The sequence below is a fragment of the Molothrus aeneus genome, chromosome 1, assembly GCF_037042795.1.
Source record: "Molothrus aeneus isolate 106 chromosome 1, BPBGC_Maene_1.0, whole genome shotgun sequence".
In the NCBI taxonomy this organism is placed as follows: Eukaryota; Metazoa; Chordata; class Aves; order Passeriformes; family Icteridae; genus Molothrus; species Molothrus aeneus.
Window position 1 is genome coordinate 69,331,987 of NC_089646.1, and position 22,631 is coordinate 69,354,617.

General features: G+C 35.0%; 1 protein-coding gene across 1 annotated transcript in view; it reads right to left on the reverse strand.

Annotated features, from left to right (window-relative positions):
- Positions 1 to 22,631, reverse strand: part of EXOC2 (exocyst complex component 2) — a 126,316-nt gene that overhangs the window by 72,411 nt on the left and 31,274 nt on the right. The window contains exons 6-10 of the mRNA XM_066559032.1: positions 19,261 to 19,385; positions 7,599 to 7,679; positions 3,621 to 3,766; positions 3,442 to 3,523; positions 2,849 to 2,951 (exon numbers count right to left, since the gene is read on the reverse strand). Coding sequence (XP_066415129.1) covers positions 2,849 to 2,951; positions 3,442 to 3,523; positions 3,621 to 3,766; positions 7,599 to 7,679; positions 19,261 to 19,385 — 537 coding nt within the window. The remainder of the gene's footprint in view (positions 1 to 2,848; positions 2,952 to 3,441; positions 3,524 to 3,620; positions 3,767 to 7,598; positions 7,680 to 19,260; positions 19,386 to 22,631) is intronic.

Here is a 22,631-nt window from a genome sequence, read left to right on the forward strand (position 1 = left end):
TATTAAGATATGCTCACATCCACTGCAAACAGAAGTTTTGCATTTGCCCTTCTTCAATTAGTGAGGAAAAAAATTCCACCAAAAAAATTTTTAGATAAAAAACCCTTTAATATCATATTAATATGTATTTCCAGTTATGTCTCCAGTAAAGTATGCAGGAAACCAAACTCTTTATCTGCAAGGTTGCAGTTTAGTCCTTCAGATTTGAGGGAAACCAGTGATGCTATCTCAAGCACAAAAAATATAGTATTTTTCTTCCTATTGATATTATATGATTGTATCATCATGTAATTTTAACAAGTAATTACAGAAGGAATTAATTTCTGGCATCTCATTAATTTCAGCACATGCATGCACAAACATATGTAAATCAAGCTCCTGGGCTGTCTCTGTTTATTTTGGTCTGGTGGTTTTTAGTCCACGCACAGTCTGAAAAAAAAGAAGTGAGGGAGATAACAAAAAGGATTGTGGCTTCTAAAGTGCAGAAGCAAAATACTGTCTGTCTTTAGGGAGAGAGGAGTATTAGAAGCCAGCTGTTGTGATTTCGAAGAGAACAGAAAAAGAATGTAGCCTTGTGTATGGCATTCAAGACTATCTGACAACAGGACTTCTTTCAAAAAGTGCTGGCTGCTCTACTGTTTGAGGCACTCTTAGATTTTGCATTAATGAGCCTTGGGACAGATTAAAAAAAGTCAAGATGCTTAAGGTGAACTATACTGATAAATTATCTTAAGCAACGCAGGGAATATTTACTCCCTCACAAAATCTGTTTTACTGCAATAATACCTAATGTTAATTAGGACTGTGCTGAATTCTGTCTTTTTTGACGAAAGTCTGCAGCACTTGAAGAAAAAATAAACTGTCAAAGTAGGACTGGTTGGATGGATGAGAAAATTACACAGCTAACCATTTTGACAGGGTGACATTTATAAATTATGAGCTCAAGTCCTTTTCAATGTTATGGGGGACTTCAGTCTTAGGCACAAAACTAAAAAAAGAATTACCACTGGTCTTGAAATACATACATCTACTTGGATGCTAAGTGCTATGGTAAACTATTTCTGAACAGTATAATACAATTAACAGTGTGAATACCCTAATACAATGAGAGGAAAATATTGAATTGTAGCCTAATTATAAACATTAAATATCTGAAGAAGAAAATGACAGTAGGTTGTTTTTTAGGTCTTGGTCCATCTTCAAATTCAGAGACATATAAAACAAGTGTATCAAGGAAGAAAAAACCCTCATAAAAAGGGCAGGATTTATGCAAACTATTTTACAATTTGGATTTTGTTAGTTTCATTTTTGCTATAGTCCTCTGAAGAAAATTTACTTAATACCTTGAATTCAGAAAATTTACACTAATATACCCATGTATATTAGAGTAGTGAAAATAATTTAACAATTTTGTAGGCTGGGATTCTGTTGATTCATTACAACTGAATTATTCCACATTCATCCACTCCCTGCTCTTCTTTATTATACTTCTACATGTGGAATACATTTTGTTACATTAACACAGTCTGCTTTAACATAGGCTTGGGTATTTTTAAAGATTCAATAGTTCAGGGTGAGTGGCTAGAAAAGAAAACACCTTAAAAATAATCAACCAAAACAACCAACCCCAAAAACTCAAGCAAGAATCAATAAAACACAACCAACCAAAAAAAACCCCACAAGAAACCTCAAACGAAAAACCAGAATCAAGCACGTGTACAACTATAAGTGTTTCAAAGAACCCTTAGAAAAGGTCCTAAGACTTGGCTTAGGTTAAACAGCTGCTCTTTAAAGTTTTCAAGTGTCACAGAGAAAAGGAATGGCCAGTGCCACCTTCACAGACATAAAACGCTGAACTATTCATCTTAAAATAAATTCCAATGAACAGGCAATATTTACAGAGCATCCAGAAGAATGAGAAGCACTCTGCACAAATTCACACAGGTCACTGTAGTCATAAACTCACATGATGCAAAGGGACCTAAGACACCAACAGCACATTTGGGCCTGTACACACACAGAACACTCAAGACCTTGTGCATGTGTCTGAATTTTACAAATGCTTCCTGCACAGCACATTTGGTCTGTTTCTTTTACAATAACTGATAAAAACACTGAGATTGTGAAGACATGCTAGGAGCCCTGGTAGCGTCCAAATCTCAAAAGCTTTCTAAATAACGCCATCAAATGTTCCAGAGCACTCCAAAGTTTGGCACCAACGACTGAAAGGCTGAAGCATCAGCTCATCTCAGCAGCCCTACAAAAGACATCAGTTTTGTGAAAAGTAGATAATCTGCAAATGTTAATGAAAACTGGGCAACTGGTTCATGTTCATGAAATACAAAGGAACTTCATTGTTAAGCCTGAGCAATAAAAGAGCCAATATCACTTTCAAATGACAGAACAGTCTGGATTAGAGCCTCCCTGTCATCTGACTCAGGACGATTCCATTTCAATGTCAAGTCAAACTGAAGCGTAAGACAAGTTAATAAGGAATCTATTTTGAGGTATGCAGACTAGGACTGCTCATTTCAAACACAGCTTGCAATATGTGGGTTTAGAGAATGCAACAAAATCTCAACATGCCTTCTAGATTTAAAAAATTAAATTCAAATCTCAATTATGCTGCATTAAATTGTTCTCATTCAAGAACTGGTTTTCAGTCCTTCAATAAACAATCCAGTACCATTCTATTGCCATTATTTATATAATCATGAAGTCTCAAAATACTCACATCTTTAAAATCAGTATTTAAACCATAGTAAAACTAGTCACTACCCTATTTAGGAAACATTTAAATACACATTAAACACCATATGTCTGATGAAGCCACTAGGCAAATGATTACCTTATATAACGTTTCTGATCGTGCAATGTTGATGGAGTTTCAAGCAGCTTATCCAACAAAAGTTCTCGTAAAGCTTCAATTCTGGTTTCAACTTCAGCATAATCTAGGAGTAGGGAGCAGGAATAAATCCAATGTGTCCTTAAGCAGCGTCATGAACTGAAAATTACATTATTTTCCTAGGGTATGAGACACTTCTGGAGCTAATGTGGAAATGAATATAAATCATTTTATAACAAGCCATATCTGAACATATTATACATGACAGTTTTACAAAACCAGAGAATTAGACTTTCAAGTCTTTTCAACAGTATGTGAGAAAGATACTCAAAGTCACATTTTAATTGCTGTAATCTTTTTTTATGTCCAGTAATACCAAGCCTAAATAAATAAATAAAATTGGCCGTGATTCCACATTTTGCAGTATATACCTCACTCAGAAAACTTGCCTAGAGTAATTGGCTCCTATAAATCCATAATTTGTACAGATGAAAATCTGTATCAAAACCACATAAAGCTCTTTGGTCTCCTATGTGCTTTTTAGCCTTAAAGCTAAAAAACCCCAAAACCACTAAATAACAGAATGCACATCTTACATTTTTTGAACACTTGAACCTCTGTCTTTCCGAAGAGGGACTTGGCTTTTTCGTAGTCATTAATAACCACATCATAATCGCCCTTAAAAACAAAAGCAAGCATTTACATTTGTCAAGAAAAAGACCAATGTCAAAAGGCTACTTTCAGCAAACAGAAAATTATTTTTAAAGTATTATACCTTCTGGATATTTCTTTCAATGTTTAAGGGAAGATTGAAAAGAAATTTAAAGCGCTGAAGAACATTAAGCGCATTTCTCGTTGAATCAGCTTTGTCCTTGCGACCCAGCACTTCTTGAAATAAGGTATCTGCTGTGTTACTGGCTCCTATTTCAAAAAACGGTGACAGTAAGAAAAAGTAGAGTAAGTAATCAGTTGAAATCACAAACAGATTTTCTTCATTTTAATGAGTTATTCAAGGTGTTTTTAGAGCAAATGAGTAATTATTGCTGATTTTCATACTTTTTTTGTTCAACTGTGTTAACATTTTACAACTGCTGAAATTCTATTTCAAAGTGAACCACTTAGCATTTTAATGTGGTAAGACCCCTGTGCGATTAAAAACAATCACTCTTTCCTATTTCAAATGCTTAGCTTTGCTGCAGATATTTTATAGTTTGCTTTGGCTCCAGATGTACATTTTACAACCAAATTATGCATCTCAGGATATAGAAAAAGTCATAGAAAGCTTTACATTTAATATAAGTATAATTACATTTGGTAATTAATGTCAGAGCTTCTAAAGTGATCACTGGAGTTGCAAACAATTTTTTAATGTTTTTAAGTCAAGTCTTTAAAATTATTAACAATATTTCAGCCACTTAAAAGTATCGATGGTCAAGACAAAGACAACATTATGACTAAAAGAGTCTAACTAGCTGGTCACTGTAACAGAATGAGTAGAAATTATCTTCACATTGCATTAAAACTCTTACTGGCTTCATCACACAGAGGATGAAGCCTTAGTCAATAAATTCATGTATTTAAGTCTCTATGCTATCCACGAATACTCTTCAATAAATGCATTAAATATGGTCCTAAAACCTTTTCTATCCAAACTAAAAAGCCTTCTATTTTCTAATAAAGATTATTTCCTAACACAGAATAATAAAATTTCATTTTTAGCAGAGAAGACTTACACTGCATATGAATATTTGCATTTTTCAACTTATGACTTACTTTTAATTAACCAAAACAAAACAAAAAAGGGGGAACTGTTTTAGCCTTTTTGATCATTGCATGTAGAAGTTTCTACATTATCTGGTCTAGTGACTATACTTCAAGCAAAGATGAAAAAAATTACATCAGTCTCGCTGGGTGGCTTGCATGCCATTTTCTCTAGTCAACACTGTGGGTGGCCTGCTCATGTTAAAAGTAGTCTTTGTAAAATAATTGTTATATCTAAATAATGTTTAAACTTTGTTGAAATTTTGAAGCCTTGATGTAAAAAAAGTTTTGTCAGGACATCTATTTCCACCACATACTATTCAGCATAGAATACTTTAATCCATTAAGTAGAAATGCACAATGAAAACAGTTAGCTGCACATTTAAATACAGATCACGGTTAAAGTATGATTTTTCTCAAGGTTATAAGAAATGATTGTTTTGTAAATCCTTCTAGTAAAAAACATTTTGTTTGTTTGATTTTATATGTTTCTTGTGCATTCTTTTAACAGCCCAGGAGCAACATGCCATACCTGTGAATTGATGTTATACTCACAAAGTTTTTTGGTTTTTTTTCCTGATTTAATGTAAACCTTTTTTAAAAGGTAATTGGCAACTGCAGGAAGACCACAGTGAATTCTATTTTCATCTCCTTATGAAATTCTCAATTCAGGTAAATGATTCTCCTTTTTTTTAGGGGTACTTTTTCTGTTTTATAAGGAATTGAAATATATCAAATTACTTAATAATGTATTAATGAAATTCAATACTTCATGTCAAACAAGTCTATCTTTTTAGAATTAAAATATTGTAAAATTTCTTCCCTCCTCATCCCTCCAAATTCTTTCTACAATAACAATCTTTATCTCTTGATTACTGATGAACCATCCATGGATAAAGTTTCAGTTCTTATATTGACTAATTATGTTTTCAAAACGGATGATTCATCTACAGTGCATGAATTTTTTTACTTCAAAATAAATCTCTAGTTATTTAACAGTTGTCTGTCTTAGAGCCTGACAAAAATCCTACATAAAGGAATTTGATTTACCTCCCTTAATATACAATTCTTCATTAAATTAATTATATGGCACTGTATGTTTTTAATAAAAAAATTTTAACAGCTTGTTTAGTAATTAAATTGAGCAAAAATTCCAAACATCTATAATTCCAGCTAAAACACCAAACTGTTCTTTTACTATAACAAGCCACATCAATTCAAGAATTTGGAACCCTCTTAACATGCATTTAGATGCTATGGAAAACATGCTCATTTTTAAGGGTTTGTAACCCAGCTCACACAACAGCAGTTGTCTCTCAAAACATGCACCTACAGTCCATAAAATGCACAATTCAACTAAAGAATTAAAGTCATCTTTGAAAGCAGTCCCTGCTACTCATGGATTATGGAAGCTTTTCAATGGTCAGGCAAGAAACAAAGCTTTGATCCTAAACTACTTTGCATAATATTATTTACTCTTTTTAAATCTCTGTATTTCTACTTCCCTGCCTCCCACCCATCATGACTTGCAAAGTATCGTGAGGAAAAGCAGCCAATTCTTTTTATAGCAGAGCGAAACTTCAAACCACTCTGAAGTGTCTGGCACAAGTTCCTCTACCGTTCCAGCTTGAAAAAGACAGCTTGCATTGTCTACATACAGAGTTCAGCCACCATTTATCAAATGAAACAGTAATTATATATTATAGGTAAATTTGTCTTATATAAGTGCATATAGGAAAATAACACAAACCTAATTTTTTTTTTTTTATTTAAAATCTGTTACACGATTTAGTACAAGGGAAAGTGCACTCCAAGGAATCTATGCTTGGAGCATGACATGGCCTAAATACAGAGCACTGAGGATTGCACTGGAAAATTTCAACAAATGGTTCCGTTCTCCTACCTAGATGTACCAAATATTCTGCACACAGACACATGCTACAGTCTTTGTATAGAGGTGTGAGGCTTTATGCTGTGTTTTTTGGTGATTTTTAAATTTTTTGGCAGTTTGTTTTTTTTTCATTTCAGGCATCAAGATGAGGGAATAACAATGTTCAAACTGCACCTTTATTGTGAGCATCAAGGAATCCTGACTGAAAAGGGCTAAAGCTGTTCACAAAACCCCCTGCTTTCTTTGTGCTCCCCACACAAACACACATACAGTCACTGCTTTCTTCATACAAGAGAAGAAAAACAGTGAACTTCCATGTCACTTTCTTGATTTCATAAAACACAGTCAGACTTTCCAACACTGAGTCAGCTATCTGCATGTCATTCCTGCTTATTGATACAGCACTAAGGGAAACATCCCTTCCTCTGTGAAAAAAATCACAATGAAACAAAGTAAAATTATCTTGGCAGAAGTCCCAGAATTAAAAAAAAAAGAAACTTTTTTGATCTGATGAAACACATACCAAACTGCAGCAAATTCAAGCCATCTCTCTCAATGCAACCTTACAGCTAATACAGAGAAAGAGAAAACAACATACTGACAGCTTTTCATGGTTTCTAGAAAGAATGCTTATGCCAAACAGTCTAAATGCCAGCACATTAAGTGAAAAATATCCTGTCAATAGACCTTGTTTCTGCAAATATCTTATAACTGGGTTTTTTTCTTCCTTTACTTGAACATCTCACAATCCAGGTATTTAGCTCAGCTCATCCTTCTACACTTCTGTCTATCCATGTAGTTCCTCTGTTTTCCTCATCCACTCAAAATCACAAGCCAACCAAAATTAATAGAAGGTAAACACTTAAGAACATCTTTATTTTGACATTTATTTGCTTTGTTATCACCAACACTGCCAAAAGTCTTGGCAACCGCTTCTACTTAATGCATCTTTTAAAATATCACACCTTGGAACCACTATCACCAAACAGGGAAGGGACGAGAGACTGTTTTCTACTTTTTACAATATTCCTAGGAAAATATTAAAGCCTGTTAGAAAGTCCAAAGTCCATAAATAGTTGCTGCTGGAAGGACAAAACTCACTGTTCAGGACATTCTCCAGTTTTTGCGTCATGGATCCTTCTACTTTTTCCGTTCCATCCGCTTCCAGTTTTTGATGGATTGCTAGAATAAAGAGTCTAGTTAAAATGCAGAACATTTTAATAGGTGGGAACACATTACATCAAAGTGACACTTTTAAACATTTTTAAAATTAAAAATAAAGTGTTATTTTTCTCTTTAGACACAAAAAAATACAAACATGCTTCATGGCAGCAGAGCCTAGTGGAAGACAGGCTTAGAGCCAGACACTGCAGAATTTTAACCATTACTTTGACACAGACTTCCTGTATCTTCTTGAGCAAGACAGTAATGCTTAAGGGAAAAACCCACAAACATATGGACAGAATAATCTGTTAGTTATTATAATCTAAATTAGCCATCTTGTACAGGTATTAATTAAAATTTGTATTGTGAAAAGTACCATTTAAACACATAATACTTCTGCTTTGTAAGTCACAGATGTCCCAAAAAGAAATTACCAATAATTTAAGGGTAGAAAGGGAGTCACTGGGAATCTGGATGATCCCAAAATCAAGTGCTAGAACATTCCCCCATCACTTCTCTTCATCTATAAAAAGGCACTCCTAAAATACAATTTAAGAGTTTCTTGAAGCATTCACCATTATCACAATGTTTCTGTGTAATTTTGCTCAAAACAACAGGAAAACAGAGGAGAGGTTTATTTTTTTTATTATGGTTTTTGTTTTAAGATGCTATTTTTCTCCTGTCCTAAAATGCCAAAATCCCGATTTCTTATTTCTGTGTGGTATTACTAATGGAGGAAGAAATGCACAGTGCCAGCACTGATTTATTATTTTACTATAATTTACTCTAATATCTTTCACAGAGAGGAGGAGACTTACTAGCACAGCGTAATGACACTATCTTATTCTGAAAATATGAACAGTGAATGTAGCGTAGGTAGTCCTTTTTTCTATTTCCCCTCTATCACACAGACCTCCTTCCCACACAGACCTCCTTCCCTCTTCTACTGTTCAGCATAACCAGCATAAACCAGTATTTTTCTCTTTTAAAGTATTATTCCTGTATATATGCAGCACATATAAAATAAGATTTCCCTTTCAAGTTTTTAATCTGATAACGTGTAAAATTTGCTCTATCAAATAGCCATCAGCTGCTATTGCTTCAGATATATTTGAGGCTTATAAAAACCTCCTACTGCTTTCTGCTGGTTCTCAGTAGAATGGACTGAAGCTAAACTACCCTTGAAAACAATGATACCCAGTGCTTTGAAAAAAAACAAGTAATGATATATTTTAGTTCAAAACACAGATACAGTTCTGAAAGCAGCCTCTCAATTGTTCCAGTTTATCTTGCTCCAGTTTGTATGGCAGAGCAACCTAAACTCCTCAGCTGGATTCTTTTAAGGTCAAACAACATTAGAAGAAGCACTCCAAGACTACATCTGATGTGCTCAAAGAGATACCTGGAATTCAATCCACTGGGTGAAGTTTGAACTAGATCTGAAATATTGCCATAAACTGCACATACCATGCATACAGAAATGCCATTGCCAACTGGTTTCCTCTCCAGTGCCATCTCTGTTTGCTCATGCCATGTAGATGCAAGCTAACAAGTCAACATGGACAGAAACCCTGGGGCATCAGTCCTACTGTAAGGAGTGAGCGAGGGTGGCTATTCTGAAAGAGAATGGCCCTTTATAGTCTCCAGCCTCTTTCAAAGGAGGAATTTCCATTGGGGGGAGGTAGAGGAGACAGGTGTGTAAAACCAGTGTGTAATTAAAAAAAAAAAAAAGAAAAGAGATAAAAGAAGGAAAATTACATTATTCTCAAACACCTAAATTTGACCCTTAAATCCCTTGATCCTACAAAAAGAATTACAGGAAGTCTTGCTCTCATGAAAATACAAGAGCAACTCTATTTTCATTCTTAAAGTCATCAGAGGGGAAAAAATCTAATTAGGACACCATATTTATTAAGATAATCAATGCTGAAATGAAACTGACAGATTTTTGGGGCAGAGATCTATCTATCTATCTTAGAAAATGCTGTGCTGTTAGCTGCACATATTTTGTGTGCAATGGGGACAGCACTTACCAACAAGAATACTTCTACAATTTTGTAACAAAAGCATTAGTGGCTCTACTGACATGATTCCAATTCCATATATAATTTTCAGTCAGAGGCAGCCAATTATTGTAGTGCAATTAACTTTACATACTGAAAAGCAAGTTCAGCAGAACAGCAACCACAACATAAACAGACATTTTAAAGCCAAATGTTGCAAGTACTATTGGAATCACATCAAACTGTAATGATTTTAATTTACATATTTTGAAGTCATTCTATGAAACATACTTTTGAAAGATACTTTAAAAATAGACATGGATAAAAATCTAAGTTACACAGGTTAGAGGTTTTTAAAATTTAGCATTTTGGAACCATTAATTACATACCATTAATTGCTGACCAATGCAATATCATGTAGCTTCTGAAGGGGGCACACCTAAGCATTTCCAAAAATGAACTGTAATATCTAAACCTCTATCAAAGCATACATACTGGCAACAAAAGTTAAAACATGATGAGGACTTTTTCCTCATACATAAGTTTTGGAAGAGCACTATCTACCATGTTAGTACCTTCAAAAAGTCTTAATATGTAGCTTCTTATTATGAAGGCAGCTTATTTAGAAATTATGATGATATTAAAATATCATGATCTTTAATCAGTTGCTGAAAGCAATTCTCTTTCTCATCTCCTTCAGAAAAGAACATACAATAGCAAAATACTACTCCCTCCTCTTCCTTTTAGAAGGCAGAAAGTAATTTCTTTTCATATTGGTAGCTATTCTGCATAGCAACCTGGAAAACAGTATTCAAGAATCTTAGTTTGAAAATTTTGATGTTGTAAACCCAGGAAGAATGGTTCTATTAAATCAGTTCAAAATGCACTTTCAGAGAGAGAAAAGTATGTCAGTGGGGAAAAAAAAATAAAATAAACCAAGGTGTTGAGTTTCAGAAATGTGGAAAGCACTGCAGAGTACAGATAAAGGCATATTAAGCATATAGCTAGGAGTGTAAAAAAAAGGCATTTTTGAACCATTGTCTGAAATAAGGTATTTTAGGACATTCTGTAAAATCTAAACCTACTTAAATTACTCTGTGTTCACACAATAAATTTGTTAAATTTCCTTCTACATGTTTAAGCTACTTTGTTTACTGTAATTATTTTTACACATGATATTCCGATTAAGCAATAGAGAGCACATTCATTGTGTTCCAAGGCTGAGTTACAAAAGAAAAAAAAGTCTTAAGTTTCCACAGTGAAAAAGGCTTTCTAATAAAGTCTGAGCTTACTCCATCTGCATCAAATGATTTTGAAAGTGCATGTTCGTTCCATGGAGGCCAGACAAAAAGTCGTTGATTTAGAAGTTTAGACAAGTGAAACTATATGCAGTCAAGAAAAGTATCTGTAGACCTCATCTTTGAAAGGAATCTAGAGATAATCAAGTTATTTTTTTCTCTGAAAGCACTAAATCCATCTAATAATGGGAAGATAGTGTTTGGGACAACCTGCTCTCCTGTACCCAAAGCGCTTCCTTTTGCTGGATCTAGCAGTCACACAGCTGCAGGGCAGCTGCAGTGAGATAATCTGGTGCAAAACTAACTCAGTAAGGAAGAAATGTTGCTTTACTGATCAGTGAGCTTGCCTCAGTGGGAGCACTGCAGTATAAGGAAAGGTGCATATGGCCAAGGGAAGGTGGAAAGACATCCTATTCTTTCCACACTACCAGTACTTGAGATTACCTCCAAATGCAACTTCTTACTCTCAACTCATCAGTGGCTGCAATAAGAAGAGTAAGGAGAAAATTTTAGGTCTTTGAAGGCTTGAAGTAAAGGATGGATGGGATTTTTCTTGAACTGCCAGTTACCCTGGATTTACCTGACACCAGATTTACCAGAAAAGCAGTTGGAAACCTAGGAGCATCTGCTTTTAGGAGCTTTACTGTAAGAAGCATACAATAAATAAAAATGAGGAAAGGCTACATCTGGATGCTTCAACTAAGGCCAGATAATTAACTGAATTTTGTATCATCTTTGCCAGTAAGTGTTCACATTTCCCTAAGTCAGGATATTTAAAGGCTTGCAAACTTCACAGCTGCAGGCAGATACTGATTAAAAATAGTGCAGAAACTAAGTTCAAAACTCATAACCTCTAACTGCAACTAAATACACCAGAACACATGCAAGGTTTAATCTGGTAAATAAGCCAATATACAGGCTTTGTATTAAAATAAACTGCAATTAATTCATTGCTACTTGTGTTGAAAACAATCTTATTTAATCTAAGAAAGGCTATGGGGTTTTTTGTTAGATTTATGGTAACCATGAATCTAGTAAATTAAACCACACTTGCCAGGATCACACAGCTTTTCATTTGCAAATTTCATACTTGATTTCCTTATTAGACATTTTTAAAATGTATTTTGAGATAGGCACCAGGCTTGGCATTCTCAAAAGTTCCTCAGCCTCTCAGCTCAAAGAAACACAGATGAACATTTTCTACCATTTTCTGACTAAAGGATGACTAGAAATGCATTTGGCATATCTGAAAATCTTACTCATTTTCATAGAATCACAGTTAAAGAAAAAAGTACTTGAAATAAATCACATCCTTTTAGTCAGATGCAGAAATCAGGAGGGGAAAAATACAAGAAGTGCAAGGCCAACTCAGAAAAGTATTTAAGAAGATCTGATGTGGTAACTAAGAACCTGGCACCAAAGAACAGTAATGGAGGAATGAAGAACACGTCAGAACATAGCCAGGATTCATGCCTAATGTATGAATAAAAATGCCTTTCGTTTCCTTTATGGGAAAATTAACAATGTTTTGTAATTATAGCAAAATATAAGAAGGTCGTTGATGAGGAGAGCATCCCTATGTAAGGTAAAATCTGTTCTGAATGAATTTAACAGGACTGCAGGACTGCATATAAAGAGGAAAGCAATAGAGACAGCATGCCATGAATGTAGGTCCTAATACATTACTCTATGAAAATCTAAAAAAAAAAAAAAAGTAGTAGTTTTTTTCCTTTGGCCACTGGTTAATAGCGCTAAGTCTAAGTTTGATTTGGTCATTCCTGCAGTGCCCTTTGAGAATTCTAGGTATTTTTGTATTGGCATAGCAAACTCAGCTTTGTTTTGGTTAACGTTATTAATCCTAGCAAAAATGACAAAATATTGAACTAAATGCAGTATTGTCTTAAGCTGCCTTTTTGTGTTTTGTTTCTATAGCATTTACTTCCTCAAGCTTGTTTATTTAACACAGTGGAAAAAATTGAAGAAAATGGACAGAATTAACACGATATTTTAAGGTAACTGAAGCACAGTGCTAGGAAGGGAGGCTTTATTAATATATAAACCCCAAAAATTTTAGTCTAAAAACATGATGAGACCAGAAAACTTGTTCTCAGATAGATTTATATTAAAGCAACTCTGATTTCTCTGGGCAAATATCTTGGAAATAGGCAGGAAAATGTGGCTTATTATTCTGCCTATGGATGCACTAAGAATTCCAAGACTGGATCCAGGCCTTTGCCAGAACACTTCAGAATTAAACAGTACAGAAAATGCTATTCTCTCTTTACTTTCTAACTTTCTGCCTCTGTGAAACGTAAAAATAGTAAAAAAAAAAGAAGTTTTTAAATGTTGCATTTAAAAGGTGGTATGGAAATCAAAACGGAATAATGTAGTATGAAATAAGGGGGTTTCATGGCTTGCAGGATAAATCTGGATCAAATTTAATCATAGGTAACTTTTTTGCACACTTGCAATCAATTGCAGAATTAGCTGTTTGAAAATTGGAATTGCAAAATGTATTTCGCTTTCTACATGCTTTACTATTTTTCAAATTCAAACAAAAGAGTTAACCTACCTAAAAAAAACAACCAAGTTCATAAAATATGACAGCCACACAGTAACTATAAGCCCTCAAAATTACATACCTTTAGAGAAATTCTGCCAGTAATTAGCTCACATCTCTAAAACAGTAACTGATGAAGAAGATACATGAGCAGCCAGCATAAAAGCAGAGCTTGGGCAGAGAATTTTCGCTATGACCTGTGACAATAGCTGCTGTTTCCCACATTTTCTAATCAAATTTTCTCTTGCTTGAGACAAAAATACCCCAACTCCCTACACAATACCATGCTAGGATCTGCACCAAAGGAAAGTTGAGTCTTTTATCAATTGTGATGACTTTTCCTTTTATAAAGCTGCATTAAGGTAACAACCGGTGTGCTACAAAAATTGACCCTAAGAACTGCATGAAGAGGAAGCATTCACCCGAGACTAAACTATCTACCACCACTTACATACTTTATGGCACCCCTTTGTCAGGTCATCTTTCTCTAAGAATACATTTCTCATTTTAATGTTTCTCTTGTTATCTAGTGGTGAAAGATCAGAACACAAGTTTTCAACAAGCAAAATTAAATTAGTTTAATTTAGCATGGCTATTTTTAGAATGCCTAATTTAGCACATCTATTTTTTCAGTTTGAATGCTGAGAAGGTCTATAAATGTAAGGAAAAATATGAAGCAATGACAGTATTTATCCTTCTCATTCAGCTTTTGTCTCTAAGGGTAGCACAAAGATGATTCAAGTATTCAGATAGGAGGACCCACTTGGAAAGCTGGACAGTGAGCAGAGAGCATATCAGCTATTGCTTCATGATGACTACATGGAGGCATGATCATAATTCTTAACTTGAAATAATGTAATTTGCACCTGCTGTGGGGCACACACATGCAGGGGAACTGCTACTCTGAAGTGACTGGTATGCTCTCAGATATGTATCTGATACATGCAGCATCATTTTTTTGCCAGCTTGTTTCCATGGCCCTATTCTTTCTTATGCTCTAAAAATGTTCATCTTTGAAATCATTAGCTGTAACAGCAGAATGTTCTTACCCTGCAAAGACAATATTCTATCACTTGAAGTAGGAGGAGGAGGATAACATTAATAGACACACATCACACAGAGAAGTAGAAACACAACTATTCCAGACATTTCAAGTCACCTGTACAACATTTAGGTAGCAATCATATTTGATTTACTCAGATTACCAAAAATCCATACTATTTGAAAAAATATACATGAGAGTAAAGTAAAGCAAAAGTGTGAATTAGATTTGCTACAAAACAGCAATGTGACAACAGCAAAACCTGGTATACCATCCCAATCCCATGTTACCAAGCAAAACCAGTCATGCACTAGCCTGCATGGCTTTTTTAATTGGAAAAAAGAAAACCATTTCAAAATTAATCATCAATCTAGTTTGCAAACAGAATCCCTAATGAAAAATTGGGTTGGCTCTATATAATCTCTTTAAATTCAAATATAACAAAATTCCTCAAAAGTTTGAAGTGAAGGGACACATTTATGACAGACTAGCATCAGTTTTTAGCTTCTCAATTTTCCAGTCTGACTCAGAATTGAATATAGTTTAGGTGATTTTTTTGTTTTACTTTAGGAGAAAATGAATTTAACAGACATAATAGCAGCAGCACAGCCTGAATCCAACCCTGGATCACTAACATGCTCATACTAGAATAAGCCTTAGAGAATGAACTGTAAAAATAGTCTACAGAAAGAAAAAAACCAAAACCAACTAAAAGAAGCAGGCATTGGCCAGATTAGGATCATTTCAGCCACACCATCCTAGCTTATGTATTAAGAAAAGTAGAAGACAAAAGGCCAACTATAGTCCAAGGTCCCTATCATGCAGGTATTCCCACAGGCCATGTATCTGAATGGGAGTAAGAAAGGGACAAAAGGAACAGTGCTCTAATAGTCAGCAGTGCTTCTTTTGTACGGACTTCTTTCTGAAAATCACAAAAAATGTGTTTGTAGTTGTAATTGCAAAAAAAACTGTTGCCAAGGTAAACTAGAGAGCCAAATCTAAACCTCAAATTGGCTCACAATATCTGTGTTTTAAAGACATTACAGCATCTTCTTTACCTGCCAAGAGAGATGTCGTACTTACATGTTTTGTATAAGTGAGTGACTGGAGTAGTCATTTCACTATTTTTTTCCTGTCATTTAAATAAGAAGAAACTGCAGCCTTAGGTTCATTGCAAAGAGCATTTCAGAAAAAAATATACTGAAAAAAAATTAATTTGCTGACTTTCCTAACAACTTCTGTGTGGGACCCGATTTGCTCATGATGGTAAAATATGTCTTGACTAAAAACACTTAAACAGGCACCTTTTTAGGAATGCTACTTTCTAGGCTGCAATTAGAGTTACAGGAAATGAACCAGCTGAACTCCCTGACACTGACAAGTAGGTCAAGTTGAGATAAACCCTGCTCCCCTCAGCTCAGTTTACAGCTCCCTTCAGCTGACGAAACAAACTTCCTGTTGAACATCTCCTCTGCAGAGTCACTGTCAAACTGTCAGCCAAGCTAACAGGCAGAGAGACATGGGGATCTGATAAGGTTATTCTATTTTCCCAGAAATTAAACCAAACAAGGATGGGTTCTGGTCTATTCGAGCTCTTATTTTCTTAGCAAACAGCTTCTAAATCACAAAATACAATAAACATCTAAGGACTGTTTTTTATGCTTTCTGTTGCTTATTTATAAAAATATTAATAGTCATTTAAATGTGTAATAGAGTCTGATAGTGAACTTAAGATCAGACAGAATTTACTCATCCTAACTAATGAAAAAAGCTGCACAATAATCAGTAGTTCAGGGTTTCCTTAATCAAGATAAATATACATTTGCAACAAACACTGTTAAATGTATATGAGTTTTAAAAAGCATGTATAAAAGGTGTAGAGGAGTATGAAGTAATTGGAGAAGCAAGTGTTATACCTCCTAATGTGATCCTCCTATGAGAAGTTATCCTGTACTAATTTCGGGAGACTTAAGAGAAATAACTGCTCACAAGTAGCTCTGTTCTATAACTACAGTGCAACAGACCAGCATTTTATGAAGCATAACCACTGAGGTTAGAAGATGTGTTCTAAGATATATGAAGGGGAACATTAAGACTCTAAATTTTTGCCCTCAAAAAACCATATCTTTAGAAAATAAATTAGATTTTAGAAATCTTCCTAAAGCAAGAGAGTTAAAAAATATCTAAACCAAAATGAACTAGCTCAGAAAATTTAAATCATATTGGAAGACAGACAAAATGTATTCAGAAAGGGTTTTCCCTTAAGTCACTTTTCATCTGTGACAGTTGTATGCTCAGCATCAAATAACAAAAGTTTGCAGAACAATGGCTATGTCCTTAAGAGTCTGTGCTGAAACAATTGTTCAGCTTTCAAATATAAACTACTACTCACTTTAGCTTTGTTGAAACCCATACAAAATCTAGTTACACTTTTTAAAGGAGAAAATAAGACATAAAAATTCACCCTTAGGTGTGTAAGGGCAAAAAAGTGCCATCACATCATCTTGCACAATCACTGTCTAGCCAGATTATATTTTTAATGTATTGTTCTTTTGTTAAAAAGCTTGAATTTGATAACTGCATAATGAACAATTAACGGGCGGTTTGTTTGCTTGGGGGTTTTTGTTCGGTGGTTTGTTGTTGTTGGTTCTTTAAAATCTACATCTGAGCTGTTTCTCTAGAACAATGCTAATAATGCTTACTCTTAATTCTCAGCATCTTTCATTTGAGAAAACTATAGTAATCAAATGTTCTGGAGAAAGCTTTGACATTTGGCAGTAGGGCTGGATGATGGCACCAAAGAAGTCCTTTTTTTCTTCCTGCTACTGGAAGCAACATCCAGCTGAACAGTTGATTGTACCTATCACAAGTTCAAGTCTTAAAAAAGTTATGCAATTTTTCCAGCTATATTCTTCCAAAAATATCCTGCATCAGGAAGAACAGGCAAATACGTAGTTCTGCATTCAAAACTGAAATTCATATGCAATAAGAGTGGCTTTATTGACTGAAAAGAAGCAAAAACCCTTCTGCACATGTACTTAGGATGACATTTCAACAGAGAAATGTGTATTAAAATGCTAGAGAAGGCAGCTGTGACCCATACTGCATCCTCATTAAGTGTTCATCAACAGTATCAAGGCCATTCTTCCATGATACCACTTTAATTCACTGTATAAGCTGAAAGTCTGCTTCCTTTTAAGCACTAAGGGGAGATTACTGAGGGCAAGCCAAAGCCAAGCCATATTGGTATGGTCACAGACAAAAAGTGACATCGAGAACCACTCGAGTCATCCCATGTTTAAGTTCATAATTTAGCTAAAGGACTGCACTGATAAGCCCTGATTTTAGGTAAAAATAACACTGATAAAGGTAAAAGACGAAAAACAATATTACAGCTTATATTTTTTTTTAAATTGAGACTATAGTAGCTAATGAAATAAATGAGCTTGCTTTCCCTACCATTCTTTTATTAATATTTCTCACATTACTACTTGCTTGTTGACCTCCTAGTTTATCAAAAAATCAGTCTCCAAAGGCAAAATGCTACTAAGAGGTGGAACAAAAGAAAATTACTTAATTGTGCTCAGCTTTTCTAAAACCTCACAACATTTACAGTTTGCCTTATGTTTCTTCAAATCCTACTACTATTTGCTGACCCAAAAAATAATCTTATAAGGTAATACTGTTACCACTACTTTTTCTCCATAGTAGCAGCTTCTTGAGAACAGAACTCTCAGTCTTTCAGCATATGCGATATTCCACATGCAAAGCAGATTTGGTTGTGAAAAACAAGCCACATTTCAATATTTATTTGGGATTATGTTTGAGACAATTTAAGAAAAAAACCAGAATTTCAGTATTTTCAAGATGTATATGAATTATAAGGAAAGCCTATTATTTTTTCCTAGCATTTAATGAAAACTCAGCTTAAAAAGGTGAAACAATGCCAAGTAATGGTTCTTCTTAGAGTCTTTTCCTATGAGTACCACCACATTCTTCGATTTTCTGCTAAATTCTTCAATACTTTTGTTACTGAACCTTGTTAAGATTTTGGCCAAAGGGGTCAATGACCAGGATGAATAATCAGCATAGTGGTAAATGACAAACCTATTGGGGATGGTTTCCTGGGCACTGCTGCTCTCTCACCCAGACCAGAGCCTCACTAGACAGGACTACAGTAGCCCAAAATGAGGTTCAACCTGCGAGACATTTGATGCTTTAAGAGTATGCCTGTGTGTGTCTATGTACAGTAAACATATGTACATATAAATGGCAACTGTGATCATCTCACTAGTGTGCTGCATTCTGCCAATGGCAAGCAGAACAGAAAGGCTCTGATTTCCCAAAGTAACAAGTGTCTGGATATTGATATAAATATTAGCATCTCATTGTTGAAAAAGGTATCATAAAATCCAAATCTTTTCTGTTGCTACAGTTTGCAAGCCATCATAATATTAACTCCAGTTTAACACTTCCTTCTTGCATTTGTGTGCTAAGCAATTTGACATCTTTTGCAAATAAACCACATCAATCAGCTAGCCAGTTCTAGCTTGTGACCAACACAGCACAGATTTTGGGCTCATTATACAGTTTTAGTACAGACCGTGAAAAGAAACAGTATTTTTAGTATTAAATTCAAACATATATGCACATATTTTCCTTTATACTGTACTTAGTAAGTGCAAAGCATCTTTACCTGACAGAGCATCTTGTGCTTCAAAAAATGTGCTGAGACCTCCTTTGACATAAGCTAGACTCCCTTCGTTTTTCTTATTGGCTTGTTTCTTCAAATTCACAACAGCTGTTTTGAGCTGATCAAAACTGAAAACAAACAAGAAAACCTCAGAGATATTTAAACAATAAGGTCAGCTAATAAATAAACAGAACAAACTACTCAGAAAATAAAGCCACTTACTTTCAGAACAACTAGTAGGGGCAAAATAATTGCTAATGAGTGTGCATTTCAATAATGAGAGTTGATTCTTAGTCTAAAGATCTCGGTATTTTGGTTTCAACCCTAAACAGGAGGGCTCCTATCACTTGTGATGGAAGAGATTTCTTCATAATAACAACCTGGTCAAGATGTTTCTTCTAAACATGCAACATTGCTCTTACTTAACAGTACTATATTAAATAGGTGACAGTAGAATTCACTACACATAGTACACAGTAGATTAACAACAGATGTTACAAGTCTCTTTAATAATGGCATTTGTTTAATTCTGCAGCTTTACTCACAATCCTTTCTCACTTTTGTTTCTGAATTCATTCAATATTTTTATGTTGGTTTAGACATACAATTCAGAACTGAATACAATATTAGTTCAAAAAAAAAAAAGAAAAGCTAAAAAGATTCCTGCTTTATGAAGGTATGGTTTTGATATGCATTCTGCTGAAATATTTCTGAAAGACATTTCATAGGGCAATATTAATTGCCAACTCATCATTGTTGTTGTGTGGTAGCTTTCTTTTTTATTTGATTTTCCTAATATTTCTTCATTTTTGCCTGTTTACATTTGATTTCACATCTTTACTTTTTGCAAGCACCTGCAATTAATTGAGAAGTCTTATCTTGTGAATAAGTCTTTATTAAAAAATTGTATATAATTTTTTTGGGTTGATAATGATTAATATGACCTCAGTAGTTATATTACTTCATTAACTATAAAAACACCACAATGAACAAGCTCAGAAATTCAAATATAGCACATGATTTTCATACTTAAAGTCTTTCTTCCTAGCTGCCAGCCAAAGCTATCTCACTAATACAAAAAAAAAAGGGAACAAAAAACTGCACTACACTTCTGTGAGGAGAGGGATCAAGGAAGTAGAAAACTAAGACATAAGACAATTCCATCAATATTCTGCCCATTTTAAAATGAGCTGGTATACAAAAACACACATTAAGGGAACAAACCAAATTTTAGCCCAGGCAATGAGAAGGCTATCACCACCTGCTGGGAGACAAAGCACACTGGTGCATTTAAAAGTGCTTTTCTTTTTATACTGATGATGTCACAAAATTTTGCCTAATTTTCTGTTTCCATCTGCTGGACAGAAATAACATTACTCATTACCTGGATTGGTCCACTTGGGCATATGTGAAGAACTTACCAGAAGCATTTTCAAAATAATGAAAATCTGTACAGTTCTCCTTTTAAGCACTGTTTCATGTTACCTGATGATCTCACAGCATGTCAAAATAGTTTATTTTTATTTAACAGGATATTGCCAGGATTAAAAGAATTAGTAAAAAGGATGTTATACTGATTTCTTAAAAAGAATATCCTTCAATGAAAAAACAGATGTAAGCTAACCAAAATGTCAGTGCACCACACATTTACCATTTCCAATAGCTAAGGTTATGTAGAGGACAAGAACTAAACCCCTGCTGTGTTTCCAGAAAAACAGCACAAATTATATGGGATGATACTTATACAATTCCAGAATATTTTTAAGACTACACATGTTGAATTGGGAAAAAAAGAAAAGTAACCAAAACAGTTTTGCTGCTTTTTTATTTAAAGAGATACTTATAGTTAGATTCAAAACATAACTGGATTCACCCTACCCTTTGAGCCTGTTGATCCCTGCTGAGTTTTACACTGCTCTTGGACCCTCAACACTAAGATGTGGATTTTATAAACCAATATAAATGGAGTTAATATGCAAAAAACTCCAGCTTTCATTTAAAAGTACAAGTTAACACTTTTTGTGCCATTGGATGGAGGAGATCATTACTTGAAACTGTTGACATGCAAAGACACAAATTGATGGGATTTTTTCAGCAGAAGAATGAAATACTTAAGCTGATACTAGACAAAGTGTTAAAAATGGTTTTTCTTTTCTAAAAGCACCTAACTCATTCAAGCTGTATGGCCACCAATATTTATCCTCTTCTGAGCTTGTGGCTCAGCTCTCACATCTTTCTTACAGCAGCGGTCATAGGTGGGCAGAGCACTTCAACTGCAGCTTCAACAATGCCAAGCAGAAATAATCTCATATCTTACCTAACACATTGCTGGTGATACACCCCAGAAGGTGATTTGCACTAGACAGTCAACTTTTACAAACACTGGATTGTCTTCTGTATGACTGCTTTCCAATCCCAGGTGTGTACTCTCCTGTCTGCCTTCCCCACACCCCTTTGAGTCTTGAATTCAACTATTTCACAATTGCTACAGCCACGGCTGCCACTGGTTATCACATCCCCTGCCTTGTCTGCAGGATCCTACTCAGAAGAGTAGCACCCCTGAAGGCCCACACTGCAGCTATGTTAGAAATCATTCCCAGAGCTGCTCACAAGCCTCCTAGGATTGCTGCCCCTCCTGTAAATATGAAGGGTATTAAAATCTTGTACAAAAATCAGGGTCTGCTCTCTGGAAACTTCCCCAAGCTGCTTAAGGAAGATTTTGTTCACTTCCTCATGCCACTGCAATGTCACCCATTCCAGACTGCTGAACAAGATCTCAACCATCCTGCTCCATAACAGGGCCCATATATTTATTCCAGCTGTTCTTCACATGAAGGTCAAGTCCCTCTCTTTTTTCCTGGGTATCTTCTTCAGGTATCCTCTTGCTATCCATCCCAAAATACTAGGTACATCAGCTATTCCACTTTATTCCAGTAGTATGTTTGTCTAATTCCACATGTCTCTTGCTTCTCAGGGAGCACATAAGTGTGTAAAGGCACTTAAGACGCTCCCATTCTCCCACCCCACTTTTTCAAATTAATTTCATTTCTCACTAGCAGTCTTTTTTCTTTAGTCATGGACCCAGCTACAGAAGAAAAAAGTGCTGCTTTTGAAATGAGGGGTATAGCCATCTGCGAATCTACAGGATGCATCCCTATTACCTGAAGCTTTCCTCTTCACACATAAATCAAAGGGAATACCTAGGCTCCAACATTTTTCACTGTTGTCCCCAGTCTGCAATCACTTGTGATCTGTTCTGTATCTCTCTGGGCAGTGTCACTGGTGCCCACATGGATGAGCAACAAAGTGGAAACAGTCTAAGGGCCAAACATGAAGAAATTTTTTTACAAAGACCTACATCAAAAATTGTTTAC